At 52.2% G+C, this 22,481-nt stretch overlaps 1 protein-coding gene across 3 annotated transcripts in view; it reads right to left on the bottom strand.

The window, feature by feature from the left end:
- Positions 1 to 22,481, bottom strand: part of DAB2IP (DAB2 interacting protein) — a 189,767-nt gene that overhangs the window by 159,778 nt on the left and 7,508 nt on the right. The window contains exon 1 of one of the 3 annotated variants that reach the window (XM_037022216.2): positions 6,030 to 6,430. The exons of 1 other annotated variant lie outside the window; for it this stretch is intronic. In XM_037022216.2, coding sequence (XP_036878111.2) covers positions 6,030 to 6,132 — 103 coding nt within the window. In that variant the 5' untranslated portion in view covers positions 6,133 to 6,430. Of the gene's footprint in view, positions 1 to 4,818; positions 4,992 to 6,029; positions 6,431 to 22,481 lie in introns of those variants that run through there. One more of the 3 variants, XM_037022221.2, reaches the window with a different exon arrangement.

Raw genomic sequence — 22,481 nt, forward strand, 5'->3', positions numbered from 1 at the left:
TCTATTTTTAACTTCCACATCCTGGCCGAAAAACAAATCCCTCACACACCCTGCAGATCCCTATCAGTGGGGCTGGAAGAGTCTTTGGGGAATTCTTGCCTCCCAGAAGCAGCGCCAGCTTTGATGGCTTTCCCGCTGCCGGGAAAGTCTGAGAGATCCCTGCTCCGGCCAGGGCCAGCTTCCATTATGTCTGGCTGGGTCCTCACTGCCCCTGTCAAACAGCCATTTCCTGTAGACTCAGTTGTCATATATCCTCCAGCCAGTGACAGCCAGGCAGGGCTACCAAAGATGCTGAGAAGGGTCATTCATTCATTTACTTACTCATTTACCACCACATGCCCTCCCCACCCGCTGTGAGGAGGTGGGGCCTGCTCTAGGGTCATCAGAAGAGTCCCTCTAGGCACCAGCATTAGGTGTAGGCCTAACGCTAGGTGTAGACCTCAGTGTAGGCCAGAGCAGGGACAGAGACAGGTAAGAGGATGAAGCAAAGCTGGGTAGGACATTCCACGACAAAGGCGTCACAGGAGGCCACTAGACTTCAAGGGCCCCTGCCAACCTCCAACTAAGCAAGGAACTTGGGCAGCATCTGATCAGAAAACCAGACCATCATCAATCTTGCTCCTCTCCCTCCAGCACCCTCAGCATCCCTAGGATCCCCAGGACCATACTTACTCCAAGAAGGGTCTTTAATAGGGATGAGCCCCTGTGACCTACAGGGAGAAGGGGTCAACCTACTGGAAGACAGAGAGCTCCCGCCTGGCCCCCTGGCCCACCCGTGTGGGTGCTGACAAAATTCATGAGGGTGCTGCTGGTTCTCCCGTGTCCCACCTCATCCACCTGTCACTGCCTCAGTTCACGCTCACAAAACGATACCAACAGGGAGAATGTCCCCAACACAAGAGCTTCAAAGAGAAAAAGCCCCATTCTGAATGGGAAGCCATCCATCTGGAGAGCCTCCTCCTGGCTCAACGACCCTCACTAAACTCAGGGAGGATGGTTTCTCTGGAGATCCTGACCACAAATAACTGCCATCCTAGAAAAGTCATGTGAAAAATCAGCTGCCTCTATGGCCACATCTGTGGGCCCCCAACACAATCCCAGTGACCCTGCAGACCCTTCAAAGTACTTTACAAACTCCCGTGTGAATTGGAAAGAATCAGGTGAATTTGGGCTCTGCTGGTTCACAACCTGAAGTTCAGCCTGCAGGCAGGGGAACTGGCAAAATGCCCTTTCCAGACCTGTTTCCAGGCCTCTCTGTCTTTGATGCCACAAAGCCAGAATAGAGTTTTTTAAAAAGCAGATCAAGAATGATCGGAAGAAGGCAGGAAAGTCTTTCCACAAAACAAAATCATCTTTCTGTGTGTCCCTCGACTGGGGATGGTCTGACACAGACCACCCACTAAGAAGACCCCCACCTATTTGTGTCAGGCAGCTGGATGCAGGCAAAATGCTCTGAACCAGGACCAGAAAAACTAAACCCAATTACAAGCCAGTCCCACTCTAGAAGGTTTAATGAGCATTTACTAGGTCAAGGAAGGCCCTTGCCAGGACGTACCCAGTTGTGGGCACTGAAATGAGAGGAAAGGCCACGGCCTGGCCCTCAAGAAGTTGAGAGTCCATCTCAGTAGATAGGCAAGCCAAAGACCAAGTATAAAGCAGGGTAGCTGATACGAGCTGCAAGCCAGGAGTGTAAAGGGGGGAGGTTCATCCTTAGCGGGGTGATGAGACCAAGTGGAGGTGACATTTGTGCCAGGCCTGGAGGGGCAGGGAGAACTTGAGCAATGAAGCAGTGGCTGAGAGAGAAGGGCATTCAGCAGTCACAGGAGAGACCAGGAAACAGGCAGCCTGAGAAGCAGAGGGAGGAACGTTGGAGTGGGCACGGGGCCTTGATCACCAGGCCACGGAGCCTGGGTGTGAGCCTGTGGGTGGGTAACAGGGAGGGAAGGAGAGACAGGATGGAGGGGGAAGCTGCAGGCAGGTGGCTGGTAGAGGCTGCAGTTAACAAGTTCCTGCTTTTAGGAAGCCAGGCTGCTGGGGGCCAGCCCTGCACAGAGAACAGGCAACTGGATGCCCTCAGCCAGCTGATCTGCTCCAGGGCAAGGTTCCAGCCATCCAGGCACAGACACTAGTTGGGAGAGACTGGACTCAAGGAAGCCTGGGGACGCCCATGGGAGAGGCAGTGTGGCTCAGGAGGTAGACAAGAAACCATTACATATCCTCCTGGTCTCTCCACCAAGGATTTCCTGGGCTGAGACAAAGGCTCAGTTGGGGGAGTCTCAGGGCCCCCCATTCCTCCTCAGCTCTCATTCATAACCCCAGTCATTCCCATCCCCCCACAGTGTTCAGAGTCCTGTGATGTGGACAATGTCTGACTTCCTCAGCCAACCACAGCAGCAATTGCCCCATCAGTGGCTGTGACATCATGCTCATTTTATAACTGAGAAACCCCCGACAGAAAAAGTAATGAGCTCAAGAGAGTGAAGCCATGACTTGAATTCAGAGCTCTTGGAGCCTATATCCCACATTCGCTCCCTAAACATACCTTAAGGTGATTGTTCTCAAACTGTGGTGGGTATGAGAATGGCCAGGAGAATCTTAAAAAGTGCACATTCCTAGGTCTGGAGTAGAGACAAGAATCTGCATTTCAACAGGTAGCCCAGATGATAGCAATAAAAGTGTTGCCAGTACACACCACAGACCAGACCACACACACACACACACACACACACACACACACACACACTCGTGGGCACACATGCCAGCACAGGACAAAAGTGACAGTTAGAAGCACAGGCTCTAAAGGCAGTTGCTGGATTTGGGATGCAGTTCAGCTCCTTATGGGTCATATGACCTTGGGTACATCTCTTAACCTCTCTAACCTGTTTCTTCATATGTAAAATGAGGGTAAGAAAAGAATCAACCTCATGAGGTTGTATTAAGGATGCAAGGAAATAATAAGTGTAAAGCCCTCAGCAGAGTCCTGGCATATTATAAACACTCAATAAATGGTGCTATGATCATTGCCAAATTCAGTTCATTGTGTTGAATGCCTACGGGAACGAACAGAATGCCAGGCCCCAGGGGACCGTCGTGAATAATTCAGCCAGTAAGAGATGCCTGAAGGGTTGTACTAGAACCAGTGGGAAGAAGCAACAGAGACACAGATTTCCACTCTGGACAGGAAGAATTTTTTAGACCGGAGTTGCCCAATCATGAAACCAGCTGCCTAGCAGACTGTAACTAGAGGATCCCAACAAAAAAAGACTAGAAGTTCGCCAGGTGAAAATGCAGCACCAGAGAAGGAAGAAGAGAGAGGGGCAACCTGGATGATCTTGAAGGTCACTTTGGGCCAGATTCTGCAGGTCAGCCCCTCTCCCTATAGTGCCAGTTAATTAGTGCATCTGTACTTCCCTGATACTTACAAGCTTTACCTGCAAGCATCCAAAGGGTATGGGGAGATGTCAATGGTAGATGTAATTGGTAGAACGTCTTATACTTTCTCAGAAGTTCAGGACAAGGAGGGGGATGGATGGGGCTGTCTTAAAACTGAGGCCTATAAATCACTGAAATTGTATGCCTTGGAGGGTATGTGCATCTGTGCACTTTTCTCAAAAGGGGTGGTTAATAGGGGCTGGTCCACACCAACTGTTGAGAGCAGGGGAAACTGTTGAGAGCACACAGAGGCTGGGACCCTCAGGCAGCAAGAGGGCCCAAGCTCCAGGATGCAGACCAGCAGCTCAAGTCGGCTGTCCTATGAGCCTTGCCTACCTCACTTTGCAAAAGCGTCACTAAATCCCCCTGGGGTGGGACATTTGAGCTCAGAGAGGTTAGGAAAACTGCCCTGGGACACACAGCTAGGGAGTGGTGGGACCAGCTAGGGTTTGAATGCAGGTTCTCTGGGCTCCAGAGTTGGTGTTTGGTTTGATTTTTAACTCTCAGGTGTACTGTCTTAGGTCAAGAAAACACAGAAGGGTGTTTGGCTTTGACATTAAAGGAAAATAATGTTCAAGACGATGATCCTCATGTGACAAGCTATCTACTCATCACCTTCAATCAAAATTAAATTTAAATCAAAATTAATTTCCCCCCTAAATAGAAGAAAGGGGCAGGAAGGGAGGGCGCAGTTCCCATATGACTCAAGCCAGACAGCTCAAAAGAACAGACCATCCAGAAAACGCCATAACAATTCCCACCAAACTGGGACTAGGAGCCTACACGGCTTCGCTCCCTATTTCCACTGTGCTTAGCCCAGGGTTCTCGGCCCAAGAACCCGATAAGAGACCTCACTTCGATGACCCCGCCCCTCTCAAAATTGAGGCGTGGCTACCGGTTGAACAAAACAACACCTAAAACTTAGGTGCCGCAGGGTGCCTGACTCCGGGATGAGAGGAGTGGCTGTCCAGTCACCAGCCCCCAGGGCGAGCTGAGAATGGGCTGACGTTTTGGAACACCACTGGAAGGCGTTGGGGTTGGGAAGCTGGAGAAACTCCACCACCACCACACACGCCAACCCCCGCCGACTGGGGTCGGGGGTGCCTTCCTAGGTACACCGCGCTCTGCTCTCTCCGAAGAACTCAGTGATTTAGGCAGGGCACACAGGAAAGTTTAAAGGGTCACGCCCCGCGCAAAGATCCTGCAGGCACAAGGGAGCTGCCGCGTGGAAGAGGGGTTAAGTCAAGCAAAGCCGCAGCCTGCTCCTCAGTCAGGTACCCCAACGTCTCTCTTTAGGGCCCAGATCCTCTCGAACCCGGGATCCCTCTGGGACCACTGCAAGCTCTCAGGGACCCCTCATACCGACTCGGGGGCCTTAGTTCTTACCCTTATGCGCCGTCCGGGCTGCGGGAGCAGCCATCCTAAAAGCACCGGAGCCCGAGCTTCACACGGCCAGGGTCACGAGGTGACGGGGTCGCGGAGCCGAGGGGCGGCAGGAAAGTTTCCGTAGCGCCAGCCAGGCGGAGCGGGCCGAGAAGCGCGCCCCGGCCGGCTCCGCGCCTCCGCCTGCGCCGCGGTGCTCGGGCTGCCCGGCCAGCCGGCCGGCTCAGCCCCGCCAATCGCAGGCCCCGCCACCCGCAGCTCCGCCTGCTGGGCCCGGACCGAGCGGAGCCGGGGAGGGGCGGGGCGGGGGCGCACCTGTTTGGCCAATCGACCCCAATACTAGCAGCCCGCCCCGATCGGACTGGGTAGGGCGGATTCCCTGAGCCCTGGGCACAAATCCCTGTCCCCGCTTCGGCCGGGGATCCGGGCCCGGTCACACGCCCCCTTCCACCCTCCCCCACGCCCTCGGTCTAGGCCGAGCCCCAAGACCCCTCCTCTTCCAGGCCCTGCAGGGTGGAGAGCGAGGGCTGCTCCAGCTAGCCTGCTGCGGCCCTCTGCGTGGCCCGAGTGCGCTCCTTGCACCTGGGATTTCACAGATAAAAGCCGGGCTTTAGCCTGGGGGTTATGGGGGTGTGAGACCGAGGAATGCACCGCGACCCTGCTTTGCTCAGCTCTCTTCCACTCCATGCTCTCCTCTTCGTGCGTCCTCTGGTTCTTGAACTTGGCTGCGCTGCTTGCCTCCATCTCCCGCCTCGGGGACGATGGGCTGTGCTAGGTTCAGAGCTTTGAGAGCCCTGGGGTGGGGGTCACAGGCACGGCACCTCCAGTTCTCCCCCCAACATAAACTCTCCAGGACCCCATCTGGGTTCAGGCATACTTCTCCAGAATGCTTGCGATCCGCTTCAGCGGGTTCCCAACTTCTCTTGGAGTCACGACAAATATTAAAGTTTGACGGTATTACTGTTCCATCTTCCAGATAGGAAAACTGAGGCCGAAGGAAGGCGAACGCTTCTCCGACCCAGTGGTGGCGATACTGACGTTTTCAAACTGAACGTGAGTTTGCGGAGAGCGCCTGGCTCTGTCGCCTGAGCCCGGTGCGGACCCGGCTTCTCCCCACCCACCCCCGCGCCCGGACCCGCGGTGGGGAAGGACAACCAGGCCCAGCGAGCGGCTGGGAAGGGCGAGGGGCACGCCCGCCCCTGGCCCGGCCTTACCTGCGCAGTAAAGCTTGTCCTCGCAGAGCACGCCGGCTGGAGGCCCCAGGAGGGGCAGGGAGGCCCAGGCGAGTGCGCGGGAGGCCGCGCCGCCCGCTCCCATCCCTGACGGCCTCGGCCGCTCCTCGACCCGCGGGCCTTCCACCCGCCGCGGCACCTGTGGACACAGCGCTCACTCGGCCTCGGGCTGGGACCCGGGCCAGGTCTGGGGTGGGGTCGTGCGGGGCTCCCAGGCTCCCGGGACTGTCGCGGCGCGCACTCCCACAGTCGTGGCCCGGGCTCCCGGCGGGCGCAGGTAGCGCTGAGCAGGACGCTATTTTTAGCCAGAGCTGCTCTCCCAGTTGGACAGACAGAACCAGTTAATTTGGCCGCTCGGGAAGGGCCTGCACCGGAGCTCCCCGGAACAGCAGCCGCAGCTCTGCTGAAAGCTGATCCTTCGCATTCCTGCCTCGCGAGGCGGGAGGGCGGGAGGACGCCTCTGATTCCTGGAAGAAGCCTGCGTCCTCTCTGAGGGCAGTACCTGGGCCCAAGTGTATGCCCAGGATGGGGCTCTTTAAACTGACATCCGAAACCCTCTGGACTTCTCTTGCTGACCCCAAGCCTCAGACGACTTCCCACAAAATGGCCACCTAAGGTCCCACCCTCCCTCCTAGTCTCCAGCACTGGGAAGAGCCCCCCAGAAGTGGGGTCTGGGCCCCAGCACCGACAAAGCTGGCTTACACATCACTCAGGAGCTACCTGTTGAAAGAAGGCAGAAAGAATGAAAATCCCCTCCCAATGACCAGGAGGGTCAAGTAGTGGTCTTCAGAGACCAGGCAATTTGAAATAGACAGGCAGGGCAGTTTCACAATCCCATGGAACACCTAATTAAACACCTTCTGTCTGTGTGACATTAGCATGTCATCTCACTTCTGTGCCTCAGTTTCCTCTTCTGCATAAGGGAGTCTTAGAAGCCCAAGAGATAGAGTGTGAGAAGGCTTTGCAAACAAAGGCATGACATGGATGTTCATGTATTGAATGCTGGGAAGAATGCAAAGATTCATAAGACAAGGGTCTGCTCTCTGGAAGCCCTTAGCTCTTCTAATTCAGGGAGGAGGGCTAAAGGCCTAAAAAGGTACAAGTAGACCATATGACATTAGCCCAAGGGTACATAAATAGGCCAGTGGACTAGAATAGAGGCTTCAAAAAATAGACCCACACATGTACAGAAACTTGATACGTGGCAGAGACAGTGCTGCAGGTCACTGGGGAAAGAGTGGCCTTTTCTATAAATGGTGCTTTTAAGGAGCAATTAGATGACCATGTTGGAATAAAATGAAATGGAATCCCTACCTCACACCATGCATTAAAAAAAAATTAATTCCAGGTAGCTTAAAGACTTAATGCAAAAACCTTGTAATGGGGAAAGATTTCTTAAAAGCCCAAAGGCACAATAAAAAGGACAAAAATTACATGATCATCTCCATAGATGCTGAAAAGCATTTGACAAAATTCAACATCCATTCACGATAAAAACTCTTAACAAAATGGGTATAGAGGGCAAGTACCTCAACATAATAAAGGCCATATATGACAAACCCACAGCCAACATTATACTTAACAGCGATGAGCTGAAAGTTTTTCATTTAAGATCAAGAGCAAGACAGGGATGCCCACTCTCCCCACTTTTATTCAACATAGTACTGGAGGTCCTAGCCACGGCAATCAGACAACACAAAGAAATAAAAGGCATCCAGATTGGCAAGAAAGAAGTTAAACTCACTGTTTGCAGATGACATGATATTGTACATAAAAATCCCTGAAGAATCCACCCCAAAACTACTAGAACTAATAATTCAGCAAATTTTCAGGATACAAAATCAATACACAGAAATCTGTTGCATTTCTATATACTAACAATAAACTAGCAGAAAGAGAAATCAGGAAAACAATTCTATTCACAACTGCATCAAAAAGAATAAAATACCTAGGAAAAAAACCTAACTAGGAGGTGAAAGACCTATACCCTGAAAACTACAAGACACTCATGAGAGAAATTAAAGAAGACACCAAATAATGGAAATACATCCTGTGCTCATGGATAGGAAAAATTAATATTGTCAAAATGGCCATTCTGCCTAAAGTAAACTACAGATTCATGCAATCCCCATCAAAATACCAATGGAATTCTTCAACAAACTAGAACAAATAGTTCTAAAATTCATATGGAACCACAAAAGACCCCAAATAACCAAAGCAATCCTGAGAAGGAAGAATAAAGCTGAGGGTATTATGCTCCCTGACTTCAAGCTCTACTACAAAGCCACACTAATCAAGACAATTTGGTACTGACACAAGAACAGACCCATAGATCAATGGAACAGAATTGAGAGCCCAGATATAAACCCAAGCATATATGGTCAATTACTATATGATAAAGGAGCCATGGATATGCAGTGGGGAAATAACAGCCTCTTCAACAACTGGTGTTGGCAAAACTGGTCAGCTACGTGTAAGAGAATGAAACTGGATTACTGTCTAACCCCATACACAAAATTAAACTCAAAATGGATAAAAAAAAAACCTGAATGTAAGTCATGAAGCCATAAAACTCTTAGAAGAAAACATAGGAAAAAATTTCTTGAATATAAACATGAGCAACTTTTTCCTGAACACATCTCCTCAGGCAAGGGAAACAAAAAAAAAAAAAGAACAAATGGGATTACATCAAACTTAAAAGCTTCTGTACAGCAAAGGACACCATCAGCAGAACAAAAAGGCGTCCTATAGTATGGGAGAATATATTTGTAAATGACATACCTGACAAGGGATTAACATCCAAAATGTATAAAGAACTCACTTCCCTCAACAGCCAAAAAAGCAAATAACCTGATAAAAAAATGGGTGGAGGATACGAACAGACACTTCTCCAAAGAAGAAATTCAGATGGCCAACAGGCACATGAAAAGATGCTCCACATCACTAATTATCAGGGAAATGCAAATTAAAACCACACTGAGATACCATCTCACATCAGTTAGGATGGCCAACATCAAAAAGACTAAGAACAACAAATGCTGGTGAGGATGCAGAGAAAAGGGAACCCTCCTACACTGCTGGTGGGAATGTAAATTAGATCAACCATTGTGGAAAGCAATATGAAAGTTCCTCAAGAAACTAAAAATAGAAATACCATTTGACCCAGGAATTCCACACCTAGGAATTTACCCAAAGAAAACAGGATCTCAGATTCAAAAAGACATATGCCCCCCCTATGTTTATCACAGCATTATTTACAATAGCCAAGATACAGAATCAACCTAAATGTCCATCAGTAGATGAATGGATGAAGAAGAGGTGGTACATATACAATGGAATATTATTCAGCCATAAGAAGAAAACAAATCCTACCATTTGCAACAATATGGATGGAGCTAGAGGGTATTATGCTCAGTGAAATAAGCCAGGTGGAGAAAGAAAGACAAGTACTAAATGATTTCCCTCATTTGTGGAGTATAACAACAAAGCAAAACTGAAGGAACACAACAGCAAGAATCTCACAGACTCCATTAGGGGACTGCAGTTACCATTACCAAAGGGAACAGGTGGGGGAGGGTGGGTGGGGAGGGAGGGAGAAGGGGATTGAGGGGCATTATGATGAGCACACATGGTATGGGGGTGTCACAGGGAAGACAGCGTAACACAGAGAAGACAAGTAGTGACTCTGGCATCTTGCTATGCTGATGGACAGTGACTGTGGTGGGATGTGTGTAGGGGTACTCAATAATATGGGTGAATGTAGGAACCACAATGTTGCTCATGTGAAACATTCATAAGATTGTTTATCAATACCTTAGTAAAAAAAATAAATTAAAAAATACCCAAAGGCACAGACCATCAAGAAAAAGATTGACACATTTAATTACACAGTAAAATGCCTATTTATCAAAAGAAAGTATTTGGAACACAATATTCAAAATATACAAAGAGCTTCTACAAATCAATTTTCAAAACAAACAAGAAAATTGGGCAAAAATATAGGCAATTTGAAGAAAGGGAAACACAAATGGCTGATAAACATTAGAAAAGATATTCAGCCTTAATCTTAATCGGGGAAATGCAAAATGAAACCCAGTAAAGTGTCATTTCACACCTGTGAGACTGGTGAAAAGCAGGGGCAAGACAGCAGACTGCTGATGAGAGTGGTGCACAAACTCTCATACACAACCGGTGGGAGGGGAAATGGGTCCCACCATTCTGGCAAACAATTTGACAGCTTCTAGAAGTGTTAAAGATGCACATAGCCCAGTGACCCAGAGTATGGCTCCTGGGACAAAGCTTGAGAACCTTTTGTTCATTGTAACCGTGTTTATCCTAGTAAAGATTCCAAAGCAACCTCAATGTCCATCTTTGGAAGAATGCATAAACAAATTGTGGATGGGCCAGTGAAATTCTACACTACAGTGCACATGAATGACCAGCGCTTCCTTATGAATCATAAGTGGCAGGAAGGGGACAAAGTTGCAGAAGATCAAATTGTATGCTATCTTTCTTGTGGACTTTTAAAAATGATACTGTAGATTGCTAGGAATGCACATATGTGATCAAAGTATAAAGAAATTCAGAGGAATGATAAATACACCTTCAGTAAAGTGTTTAACTCTGCAGCAGGTGGGGAATGATGTGAAGTGTGGGAAGGTGCTTCACCCATATTGATAAGGTGTTATTTCTTGACCTGGTTGGGAGGTGCACTGATGTTTGCCTTACTCTTTATAACTTTTATCAAGGTTATGATGATGATATAAAATATAAAATCCACACAAAATCTAGTCCTGCTCTGAACTTCAGTTTCCTTATTTAAATAATGCAGTCATCATGTCTGCAAAGTGCTCAGCACAAAGTCTGAGGCACAGTGAAATGCTCAGTAAAACTTAAGAATGTGAATAGTCTGTTCTCTAGTCTCCACCGGGGTCCTTCCTACCCTAGTCCCAGCCAGCAGTGACACCCCAGCTCTAGCTCCACCATGCAACCAGGTCTCCCAAGCGCCTTCCCTCTGTCCTGCCTTGATGCTTTTGCACAAACTTTGACTCTTCCTAGAATACCCGTGCTGCCTGTCTGCTGAGATAAGGCCCCCTTCTCTGACTACAGTTCAGCTCAGGCACTTCAGCCCATGGGAAACCCTAGGAGGTCTCCACTGACTTTCCCAGGCAGAGGGCTCCCACAGCACCTGCCTGCCCCACTGTCCTTGTTTATCACATTGTGGGTTGTTGCACCTAGTCATGGGTCTGTCTCCTCCCTGAGCAGAATGTGAGCCCCTCCAGGTCACTAACCTCGTCTAAGCCACCACCACCTACCTGAGGCCTGGCCTCAGGAAGGGTTTGTTGAATGAATAAAAGGGGTGAGTGGATCCAAACACTCAGAAACATAAAAAAAATCATGCCAAACTCTCCAAAGGAAAGTAATCTTACTGTCTGGATTGACTACTTGGTCTTCGTTGAGTCTTCTTGGGAGGAAATGTGACCTCTGGGCTCAGAGAGACCTGGATTCGTGCCCAGGAAGAGTCATTTGCCAGCTGTGTGACCTAGGCCATGCCCCTACATCCCTCTGAACCACAGTTTCTGTGTCTGCACAACCTGGATGTGGCTGGTTCTTATTGCAAGGGGTTCTAGTGAGGATTCAATGAGATAACAGAGGCAAAATGCATGGCCCTGGTTTTGGAACAGGTAGCAATTATGTGAATATTGGCCAAGAGGAAGATGTTTGCAGGGGTGGGTGGAAGGAGCCCAGCTGGGTTATTATGAAAGTAGGAGGCTGAGGAAAAAATGTCAGGGGGTGTGCTCCAGTTCTGCACAAAAACATGCTACCTGGAGGCTGGCCCAGAAGATGGGAGGGTCAGAAGTGGTCAGAGTCAGTGCTCCTGGCAATTTCCTCCTGTCCCTTGTTCTACCCCTGGGTGAAGGGCTGTGCAGCTTTTCAGAACCACCGACCCTCCTTCCTGCCTCCCCACATCCACTCTGGCCCCCTCCAATCTGTTCTCGCACACAGCCCAGGGACCCCGATCTGGACCTGTCTTGGCTTTGCCAGCTTCCATATGTAGGGGCGACAGAGCTGCGCACCTTCCCCAGGGACGTGTCTGAGGCGATTTCCCAAATGCATCATCTGCACTATATATGCAAAACCCACCTGTGCCCACTTGTCTGGAGCTCCTGTCAAGGCAACATCAAGGATGACAAACTGCTGAGGGTCCAGACCCTCGAGGATGAACTGGCCAGTGTTACATGTTATACAGCAAACAAATATATGAAGTCAACAGGGCTATGTGGTCACTGGAAAAGAACAGCATTGTGTGCTTCATGGGGTCAGGTGAGATTTTCTGAACTAATGAGCCAAACCTCCTTGATTCAGGTCACACTGAACAGTGTATCCTGGGGACAGGGATGTTAGCCGCTGTTGGCACCTTCCATGCAGGTGGCCATGCAAGGCAGGAATCCCACCCAGCTTAAGGTGTGCAGTCCCAGTGCACCTCAGGAAGGTGACTGACAACCTCCTCATCGGTGACACCAAAGGACCCCTGTTGTCCTCATCTCCCCCGACCTCTTGGCCATCCCTCACCCCCCAGAAACATGGATCCCTTCTGCCTCCCCACCCTCTCCCGGCTTTCCTCCTAGTTCTCCGCTCACTTCTTCCTCTCCCTGGCTACCTCATTTTCCTCGGCTGGGCTACAAAAGCTGGAGCTTGAGATTGTCTGAGATTATCTTCCTATGCTTCCAGACTCTCTCCACAGGCTACTGCAGCTGCATCCCAGGCCTGCGGCTTCAACCACCATCCCTCTGCTGGTGAGTCCCAAATGCTGTCTACAGGCCAGTCCAGGCACCTGCTGGACTTCACTGAGAACTGAGTGGCTCCCTGAAGCCACCTGGGCCCTCTCGCTGTTGGTCCCTGTCTCTGAGCTCTCCTCCGAGGTTTTCAATGCACAGATGCAATCGCCCCCACCCTCCTTAAAAGCTGTCCATGGCTCCTTGCTGCCTTCCCCTGGCCTAGCCCCTGCCCACCTCTCTAGCCTCACTTCTTGCCATCCCCCTCGCCCTCCTGTCCTTGGCCATCCCAGCCAGCTTCCAGGTCCCCAGTGATCCTCCCCATCACACAGCCTCAGCGTGCCAGTGTGCAGGGGAAGAGACGGCAACATTCCCAGGGCCCACGGGGCACCCCTAGGCACTGACCCTGGGGCCCACATGTGGGGAGCCCCTGGTGTGGTGATGACAGAGGTAGGCGTGTGGCTGTGGGGGCCCTAATACTGGCCAGGGCCAGAGCTGAGGCTCCAAGAGAGGCTTCCAAGGCGAAGACCTCTGTGTATATCTTGAAGGAGCAGAGAGAGCAGTTAGCCAGGCAAGGAGGAAATAGCCCCTGCAAAAAAGTGTGGCAGCCTGAATCCGCGGAGCAAGCTCAGGGAATTCCCATCAAGCAGCTGCGAGAGAGGGACAGGACAAAGAAGCAGGCCTGGGCACCTGAATGCCGTGTCCAGGAGCTGGAGTGTTTTGGTTTGGTTTGGGGGGTTTGGAGGATGCTGTGACCCAGATCCCCCTTTAAGAATGAAGGACTCACTCTCCAGAGTGGGGAGGCAGCTGCAAGATGGCCTTCAGTGGTCAGCCCTCTTTGGAGCTGGCTTCTGCTGAAGTGAGCCATTGCCCCCAAGGTGACACCCACTTCTGGGGTGTCCCACATGCAGTGACTGACCACCCTGGTGGCATAGGGCCCAGTCCCTTGGCACTACTCAGGGTAACCCTGAAGGGCCATCCCTGCTGCCGGGTCTCCCCAGGGCCCACGGAGGGTTAGGTTGAGACCTGCACTGAGACTGCACTGCAGCTCAACTTCTCCTGCCTGGTCTTGCTTCCTCCCGCCCTGCACCTTCCACAGGTGCTGAGCCCTAGAACAGTCCCTGACACACCGCCTGCATGCTGGTTCTAATACATCTCAGAGCCTCTTCCTGGGGAACCCAGCCTATGACAGGGGACACGGGAAGCACTTGCTATGTGTCCCTAGTGGGAAAGACTCAGGAGAGAGGATGACTTTACAGTCACCAGTGAGAGAGGCGAGCGATATTCAGGGAAGCAGGCATAGTCTCAGGAGGGACAGAGGGGCCAGCTCATCCTGAGACAGAAGCAGACATCAGAGGCATTTGGGCATGGGAATGGGGTCCGGGAATGGAGGGAGCCATGCCTGAATTGTTTTTTCCACTATGCAGCTGGAAGTAGGGTGGGCTGCTGAGAAGGGATAGATAAAGAACAATTTCATAAGACAGTAGAGACCGTAGTGTGTGATAAATGTTTCCCCCAGGAGCAGTAAGGAGCACAGGCCTCGAGGGTGGAAAGGCTGGTGCCATAGGGAAAGGCATACCAGGCAGAGGAAACGAATGTTGCCCAGAGCCCAGGGCTGATCTGGAGGGCTGTGGCAGGGGTGCCAGATGAAACACAAAATGCCCAGTTAGGTATGAATTTCATCTCCACAAGGAATCATTTTTAGTGTAAGTATGACCTTTGCAATATTTGGGACATATTTATACTAAAAAATTATCTGTTATTTATCTCAAAGCTGCCAGTAGCCCACTTGTGGGTCCCCCACACTGCAGCCCAGGTACCTCTCAGATCCCATTGTATACCTCCCTTGCTTAAACACCTCAGTGGGTCCCCATTGTCCAAATGCTCAGCTGGTCACTTGAAGCCCTCTGCTGTCTTATCTTCAGCCTCTCTTCCAAGCCCATCTCCCATCCTTGATCACCCCACTAAAATCTCCTGCCTCTGGGTTTTTTGTTCATCTGTTTCCTCTGCCTACAATGTGCTCCCCCATGTCTACTCTTCCAGGAAGGCTCCCAGATCCCTCTGGGTGGGAGGAAGCCATCATCTCCATTGATTAGTACCAATAGCAACTTGGGCGAATCTTCCACATCTCTGAGCCTCCATTTCCTGGTCTCTAAAATGGAGACTGCACTGCCCCTCTCAGGTGGCTAAGGGGATGAGATCATGTGCAGAAAGCACCAGACACACTCTTGAATGTTGGCACTTCCCCAAGCCCATGTCAAGATCAGTGCTTGGCACCCAGTGGGCACAATGCACATTGGCTGAAGTGAACTGACTCAAAGGTCCTGAGCTTTTACAGTTTAACTTGCTTCTTGGAATTACCACAGCCAGCAGTGGAACTTAGACAAATTCAATTTCACATATTAAGATGATCTGAAAAGGGCTGAATAATGAAGCCACTGAAATTCTGATTGTATAGCAGGTTTCTCTCCCAGTTGACAAGGGACGGAACCAGCTTCCTGAAAAGGGTTCTGTTTTGGAACCAAACATGGCATCCGGCCTCTCCAGCCAGAAGCAGGTAATATACACCACGCACATTTCCGTCTCAAGCCCTCCTAGTCCCAGACCACAAAAGGTGATTTCTTATTACCATTAGCATAATTAGCCAACTGCCACGCTACAGAGAAGCGATTAGATGAGCCTATGATTTTTGCATAGTTATTTGTCTCAAGTAAGTCACCTGAAGTTCATCTGCCATCAGGATTCATGGCTGCATTCTGTAATCGTAGGGAATTATTTTGCTAATAACAGAGGTACCTTGATCTAATTTAGTTTTAATGCCAGGAGGTGCCCTCCTAGAACAATCAGCTCCAAGGCAATTCCAATTTCCAGGTTTGTTGTTCTGGAGAGAAGATTCAATTCAAGGAGGCTGAAGTTAGTCCTCTATCACACAAAGTCATCTAGGGACAAAATGGAATCCTATCTGTATGTGTTTTCAAAAAAATGCAGGGAGAGGCCCAGTGATAGGGAGCAGGGGTTCAGGGTGGGGTTCCAGCCAAGACCATTCATTATCTCATTCATTCTTTCTCCTACTTCTGGGGTGTCTCCTCTGCAAGACCTAACCTCTGCTGTCGAGTACAAGTACTGATAACAAATAATTACATAGCCCTGTTCTAGATGTCTTATGCATATAAACTCATTACATCAGTGGGTGCTACTATTACCCCATTTTACAGATGGAAAAGCTGAGGCAGAGAGGTTAAGAAGCCTGCCTCAGGTCACACAACTAATAAGGGTCATAGGTTGGATTTGAACCTTAGACTGTGAACATACACAAGCTCATATACAAAGAAGAGTCCTGAGCCCACCAGAAATTGTTCAACCCCTGTTCTGCTCTCATTTATCCCTCACAGCAACTCTGGGATAGGGGTGACATCTCGAGAGAGCGTTGATTTGGCCAAGGTCAACACAGTGTATAAATGGAGGGGTTGGGGCTTGAACCCTGAGATTTGGGTTCTGTACCCAGCACTACTTTGGCTAAAGCCAAGAAGCCTGAGCAGGGTCTTTGAACAGCATTGGAAGCAGGCTGGGTATAATGGAATTAAACTCAGTGCACAGTTACCAGTCACCCCATTCTGCTCTTCCGTTCCTTCTTTCTTCCCAGTTTCTCTTCCCCATGCCCCACCCCTCATCCCAGAAACCAAGCATCCTTTGCTGTACTTCCATGTTACCAAACAGAACCTATTTTCTAATTCATTCACTTATATATTTATGCTTTCAGCAGAGAGCTGCGTGGTTCAGCAGGAAGGACCACGAGCCAGCGTGGTTCTGCCACTCCATTCCTGTCTAGGCCTTGGTCTTCCTCTCTGTTGGAGAAGGAGGTGGGTTCTTTTTCTCTTGATCGAGCCACGGAACCCTTGCTTCAAATAAAAAATTTCAGCCAAGCCCAACATTTACATCAGATGAGAGCTAGCTGCTCTGGGCAGAGCTATGCCAGGGGAAGGGGAAGTTTCTGCTATCAAGCAGCCCCTTGGTGTCTCCTTGGGACCCCAGGACTCTGCTAACACAGCTGGAGAACTACTGGCCTAGACAGAGTCTGTGGCTCTTGGGATTCTTGGAGCCAAGGAATCTGGGTTCCACTGATGGCCAGTGATACCCGAGGTGTATGTGGGCAGCTAGCTGCCCCCGGGACCCCATCCTCCTGATCACCTGTCCCGCCTTGTTAGTGGCATCAAGGGCCAAATCCAAGATGGACTTATCCGCAAGGCCAGGTTGTGCCCAAGACCCTGCCTCTGGAGGGAGAGCTATCCAGTCTCACCGCAGACAAATTACACCTGCTTCTCCATGCAGGCCTGTGGAGTCAGTTCATCCTGGCACACTGATGGTGGCCAGAAGGAGAAGCTACTCCCTTCATTCCTGCCCATTGGTTTTCTTTTTCTTGTCCTCTCCCTTTCCTAAAACATGGTTTTAGCTCTCCCACTGTCCCTTCTTTCTTCAACAAATGCCCAGCTTTCTGTCCCAGGTGGCTGCCCAACGTACCACGTGTATAGGAATTTAGCCCAGTTTGGAAGCCTTGCAGGTGGGGAGGAGGTGGGTGTTCCAGGCCCAGAAGAGAGGGAAAATGTGGAGGCCTGGAGAGCACAGGCGTTTCAGGGGCTGTCAGTCACTCGTCTGGCTGAAGCATGGACTCGAGGGGTCATGGCAGAACCCTGAAGGGCTGTCCAAGGGCCGTGGCCTTGATCCTGAGGGTCATGGGGAGCCAGTGAAGGTTTTAAGCAGAAGAGATGGGGAAGCCAAAGGTACGTTTTAGAAGCTCATCTGACTGCTCATAGTTGGGGGTGGGGATGGTGACAATGGGGCTTCCCATCCCCTCAACACCTCCCTAGCCCCCACTCCCCCTAACACGCTCCGTGCAGCCCAGGTTCCTGCTGCGACACAGTACATGGACAGAGAGAAATGGAGGCTCCGGGCCACCAGCTGTTCCCACCCTGGCCTGGCCACCAGCCAGAAGGCAGCCCTTGACCCCTCCACCCTCAGGGTTACAGGTCAGGACGAGAATGACACTACCTCCTGATTGGCTGGTGTGCTCTGATTTCAGGGCCTCTGTAAAAGGCCAGTTTGTGAACAGGAACTCAGGCAGAAGATTAGCTTCCCCACCGGGCTGCAGTCCCTTCTATCCAAATGCTGGCTCTGAGAAGCAGGGCCCCAGCCTTGCAGCCCTCCTGGCCCTGGATTGCTGCCCCTCCCCCCGCCACAGTGGGGGAGGGGGTTTCCATCCCCAGACACAAGCCCTTTTGTTCCACCCCTCAGCTGCTGCTCTGCCCTGCATCTGTGGCTTGGTGGAGGTTTTCCTGGGGCTCAGTGTGCCCCAGGTCAGCTGAAGGATGAGGGGCAGTGGGGGCTGAGGGGCTGGGGACAGGGGCTAGAGCACAGGTGCTTTCTGGCTGCAGCTTTGGACCCTGGCCCACCCCTGCTCAAATCCCTTCCACAGCTCCTGCTTACTCTAGGGTAGTGGTTCTCAATCAGGCGCGTTTTAGTCCCCCAGGGAACACTGCAAGTCTGAAGACATTTCTGGTTGTTACAGCTTGGGCTGCGGGTGGGAGGCAGGTGTGCTGCGGGCACCTAGAGGGAGAGGCCAGGGATTGCTGAACATCCTCGAATGCCCAGGCCAGCCCTGCAACAAAGCCTTATTCAGCCCTAAATGCAACAGTGCCAAGTTGAGACACCTGCCTGAGGGAAGAGCCCCTCACCCCTCCATCCTCACCTGGCCTGCCCAGCCTCCGGCCAGGCACTCCGTGCTTTGGGCTGGGAACTGGGACACCCATTCCCACCTTTCTTCTGCTCTTTCCCTTGCTGGGCCACCTCCCCGCTGCCCTCCACTTACCTAAATCTCATTTCTCTCCACCCCTTCTACCTGTTGGGACCCTTTCCTGCTGCCTACACCAGCCCCGCTGCCCCCACCCTCACCCCAGAGGCCCTCTCTGAATGCCTGGTACCCTGATTCCTCTCTCCCCTTGAGCAGTCCCCATCAGCTTCAGCTCTCCCACGCCCAGGCAATGAGCTGGTGAGGGGACTGGAGACCCCTGTAGCTCTGATGCAGCCCCTCCTCGGGCAGGACTAGGCACAAGGGGTACCCAGTGCAGACTCACAGTGGTGCAGAGTGGGACCATGAGGGCTTTGGAGCCAGGGGAGCACAGTTCAAATCTTGCTTCTGCCACTTCTGAGCAGTTTCATCTGGGGCAAATCACCAAACATCTCTGAGCCTCAGTTTCCTCCTCTGTGAAATGGGGATTGGTGTTCCAGTGAGAGCGCTGTGAGCTGTACACCCTCCTCTCCTCCTCTTGTTCCCAGGGGGCTGGTTTATCTTGGCAAGTTGCACTGCCCTCCGTGGTCAGTCTCAGAAGGAGAACTATCTTCTGCAGGGACTCTGACCTTCCAAAGGTGGGTGGCCACCCAGACTTAGGTGAACTGGCTCACTGGAGGGGAAGGGGCACCATGTTGAGTAGAGGTGTGGTTTGATGTCTTAGGAATTCTAGGGAGAGAACACAACCGTGTCCCTTCCCTGCCTGGAACTATTCATGACTCCACATGGCACAGGATCAAACCCAGCCCCTGAGCCTGACCGCCAGGTTTCCAACAGGCCAATCTGGTTCTCAGCTCCAGATCCATCCCCTGTGGCCCCTTTGCCTGGTCACTTCCTCCTTCCCCAGGCTGAGCTCTGCCTCCCCACACCCCAGACCCTCTGCTCTGGGGTGTCACTGCGGCTCTGGGCACCACCCTGAGCTCTTCCCTGGGGACAAGGATTCAGCCTTGTGCTGCCCTGGGCCTCAGAGCCAGGGGCAGAGCAAGCCCAGTACTCAGTGCCTCTTGAAGAGGTGAACTCAGGCAGGGAATGAAGGCCCCTTCGCCCCAGCACCTTCCTCCTCCCAGTCCAAGGGCTGCACCTTAGAATTGCCCAGTGTGGGGGAGGGGAGGGGAGCAGAGGGGTTCAAACATTCCAATGCCCAGGCCCTTTCTAGACTAATTGAATCCAAATCCGTAAGGGTGAGGCTGGTAGGATCCTAACCCACAATGAGGGTTAGAACTCTCTGGATGACCTGGGTCAGCCCATGTCCCCTCCCCGCTGACTCCTGGTGGACTCTCCCAGTGCTCTTCAATACCCATCGCGTGCTGCATTGATCAGATTGCATCAAGCCACTCATTCAACATTCGGCAGAAAGTGGAGATGAGGCTCCCAGGCATAGCAGGTGGTGGGGCCCCTGGAGCCCTGAGTGGAACTGGCTGGGCCAGCAGAGAAGAATGAGGGATGTTGGGAGCACTTGCTAGAGAGTCCCTGGGTCTGGGGAGGGGATGGATGCAGAGGGGGAGTCCAGAGGCCCAGGAGGGGGCTGGCAACCATGCAGGGGGGGGTGTGAACTAGGCCGTGGGTGGGGCAGGGTTCAAGGGAGCGGGGTCTGGAGACCCACAGATGTGAAGAAGGGGCCAGGGCTGTGCAGGGAGAGGCTGTCGTGGTTGGGCAACTGGGTAGTTTAACTAGGGGAGGAGGGAGAGGAGCCTGCGAAGAAGGCAGAGAAGGGACAGGAGAGGTAGGAGGAACCCAGGAGAGCAAAGGCGTGAGGGGCAGGTGCGTGGGGGTAGGTGAGAGAGTCACACAAGACAAACCAGAAATAATAGTAACCGCTCATGGCAACTGAGCCCTGACTGTTTTCCAGGTATCAGCAGAGCTGTTTTCCAGGTGTCAACACCTTTGCCCCTCCCAGTCTGTGAGGCAAAGACCAGTGCCATCATCCCATCTCACAGATGGGAAAACCGAGACTCAGGGCAGGTACGTCATTTTCCCAGAGCCACACACCTGATCAGTGGCAGGGATGTGACGCAGACCCAGGCTGTATCTTGCCCTGACCCGCCCCCACCCCCAACAGGGTCTCTCAACTGAGAGGCCTGAGACCTGGTGCAAGGAGAGCTTCCTGCATCCAGCCATTGGGCCCTCGTTGGTGGCCTTGGTCTGAGCAGTTTGGGGGCAGGGGGCGGTCGAGGACCATGCGGGCAGTGAGGGAGTACCTGCCTGGTGGGCTTGGCTGTGGAGGAGCAGGAAGGCTGAGGCTCTGGGGGGGGTGAGGGATGGAGGGAGGGATGGAGCCCCTGGTGAAGGTGTCCCCCAGCAGGGAGAGAGTGGGGTACAGGGACCAGCCTCAGCAGGGAGTTGAGGGAAGGCCAGGAGAGCTGGAGCACAAATACCAACAGGCTTGTGGGGGGGAGCAGAGAAGCTTCCAGAACTGGAGCCTCACCACTCTCTTGCTGCCCCTAAGTCTGTGCAGCTGGGTGCAGCTGAGAAAGAAGGGGGTGCACTGAGGGATGGGGAGGGCAAGAGCCATGGGCAGGGCACACCCAACAGGAAGGAGGCAGAGAGACAGAAACAGCAGCAGAGAGAGAGATTGAGTGGGGTCCTGTCCATCCCCTCCAAGCTGTCAGAGGTCCAGTTTGGGAGAAGAGTTCAGAACAGGGGACACAGTTGCCCCTACTCTGTCCACCACAGAGCTGGCAAAAGTGAAGACTAAAGGATCTCAGGACGGGTGCCCTCCTAGGTGCCCTGGCTTGTGGCCTGTGGAGCAGCACAGCCACTTGGTCAAGGAGAGAGTAATCTCTCCACGCCCCTCCCCTGGGGAGGATATCAGTGGGGAAACCAGTGGCAGACCCGTGACAGCCCCCAGAGGGCTCCTGGGTGAGGCCCTGAATTTGGCAACCCAGGGGATTTGGGGGCCAGAGCCCCCCCGGGCCCTCCCTCCAGACCTCTCAGGCTACCTTCCATTTCAGCCCCAGGCTGCTGCTTCAGGTCCCCTCCCTGCACTGGGATTACTAACAGTGGCTGCCCTCCACTCTCAATGCCTAACACTCATCCCCCAGCACCAAAGGCAGGGCGAGGCCGTCTATCTGAGATTTGAGCAAGGAGAACAAGAGTTATGGCAGAGGTGGGGCTGGGGGCTGGGGAACAGGCACCCGCTTCCGGATCAGGAACTGTGATCCCTTGGGCTGGCTTTTCTGGAACACCCACTCATTCTGGCTCAGTCTGCGGAACCCACGGCGGCAGTGTGGGGCCCCAACCCACTCATGCTCTCTCACAGGCTTTTGCAGACACAGCTGTTGAGACAGAGACCTGCTCGCAAGCACTTCATCCTACTTCAAAGCACTCATGACCTCAGCACACATTGGTGTGCATGTACACGCACACACACATGCACACACACAGGCACGCTGGGATGTGGGTCACCAGCTGGAGTGCCTCAGGCGCAGGGATTGTGAGCATCCAGCCATCGGGGTACACACTTCCAGATTGGACAAAAATGCACCCCTCCCTCCGCCTGCCTCTCCCCCTTCTCGCCTGCATCAACCAAAGGCTCTCTAGGCTTCTCTCTGGTTTTCTCCAGAATCACATTGGCTGAGACTGCGGGAACCGACTGTCCAGCGGAGAGGGCAGGGTTCCTGGCCCACTCAGAGGTGTGTGTGTGTGTGTGTGTGTGTGTGTGTGTGCGCGCGCGGCCCACTCAGAGGTGTGTGTGTGTGTGTGTGTGTGTGTGTGTGTGTGTGTGTGTGTGTGTGTGTGTGTGTGTGTGTGTAGGCAGAGAGATGTCCCAGGACAAGAGGCCATCTGACCACAAGAGAACAGAGGAGCCTCAGCCTG

This window comes from Manis javanica, chromosome 2, assembly GCF_040802235.1.
Source record: "Manis javanica isolate MJ-LG chromosome 2, MJ_LKY, whole genome shotgun sequence".
NCBI classification, from domain to species: Eukaryota; Metazoa; Chordata; class Mammalia; order Pholidota; family Manidae; genus Manis; species Manis javanica.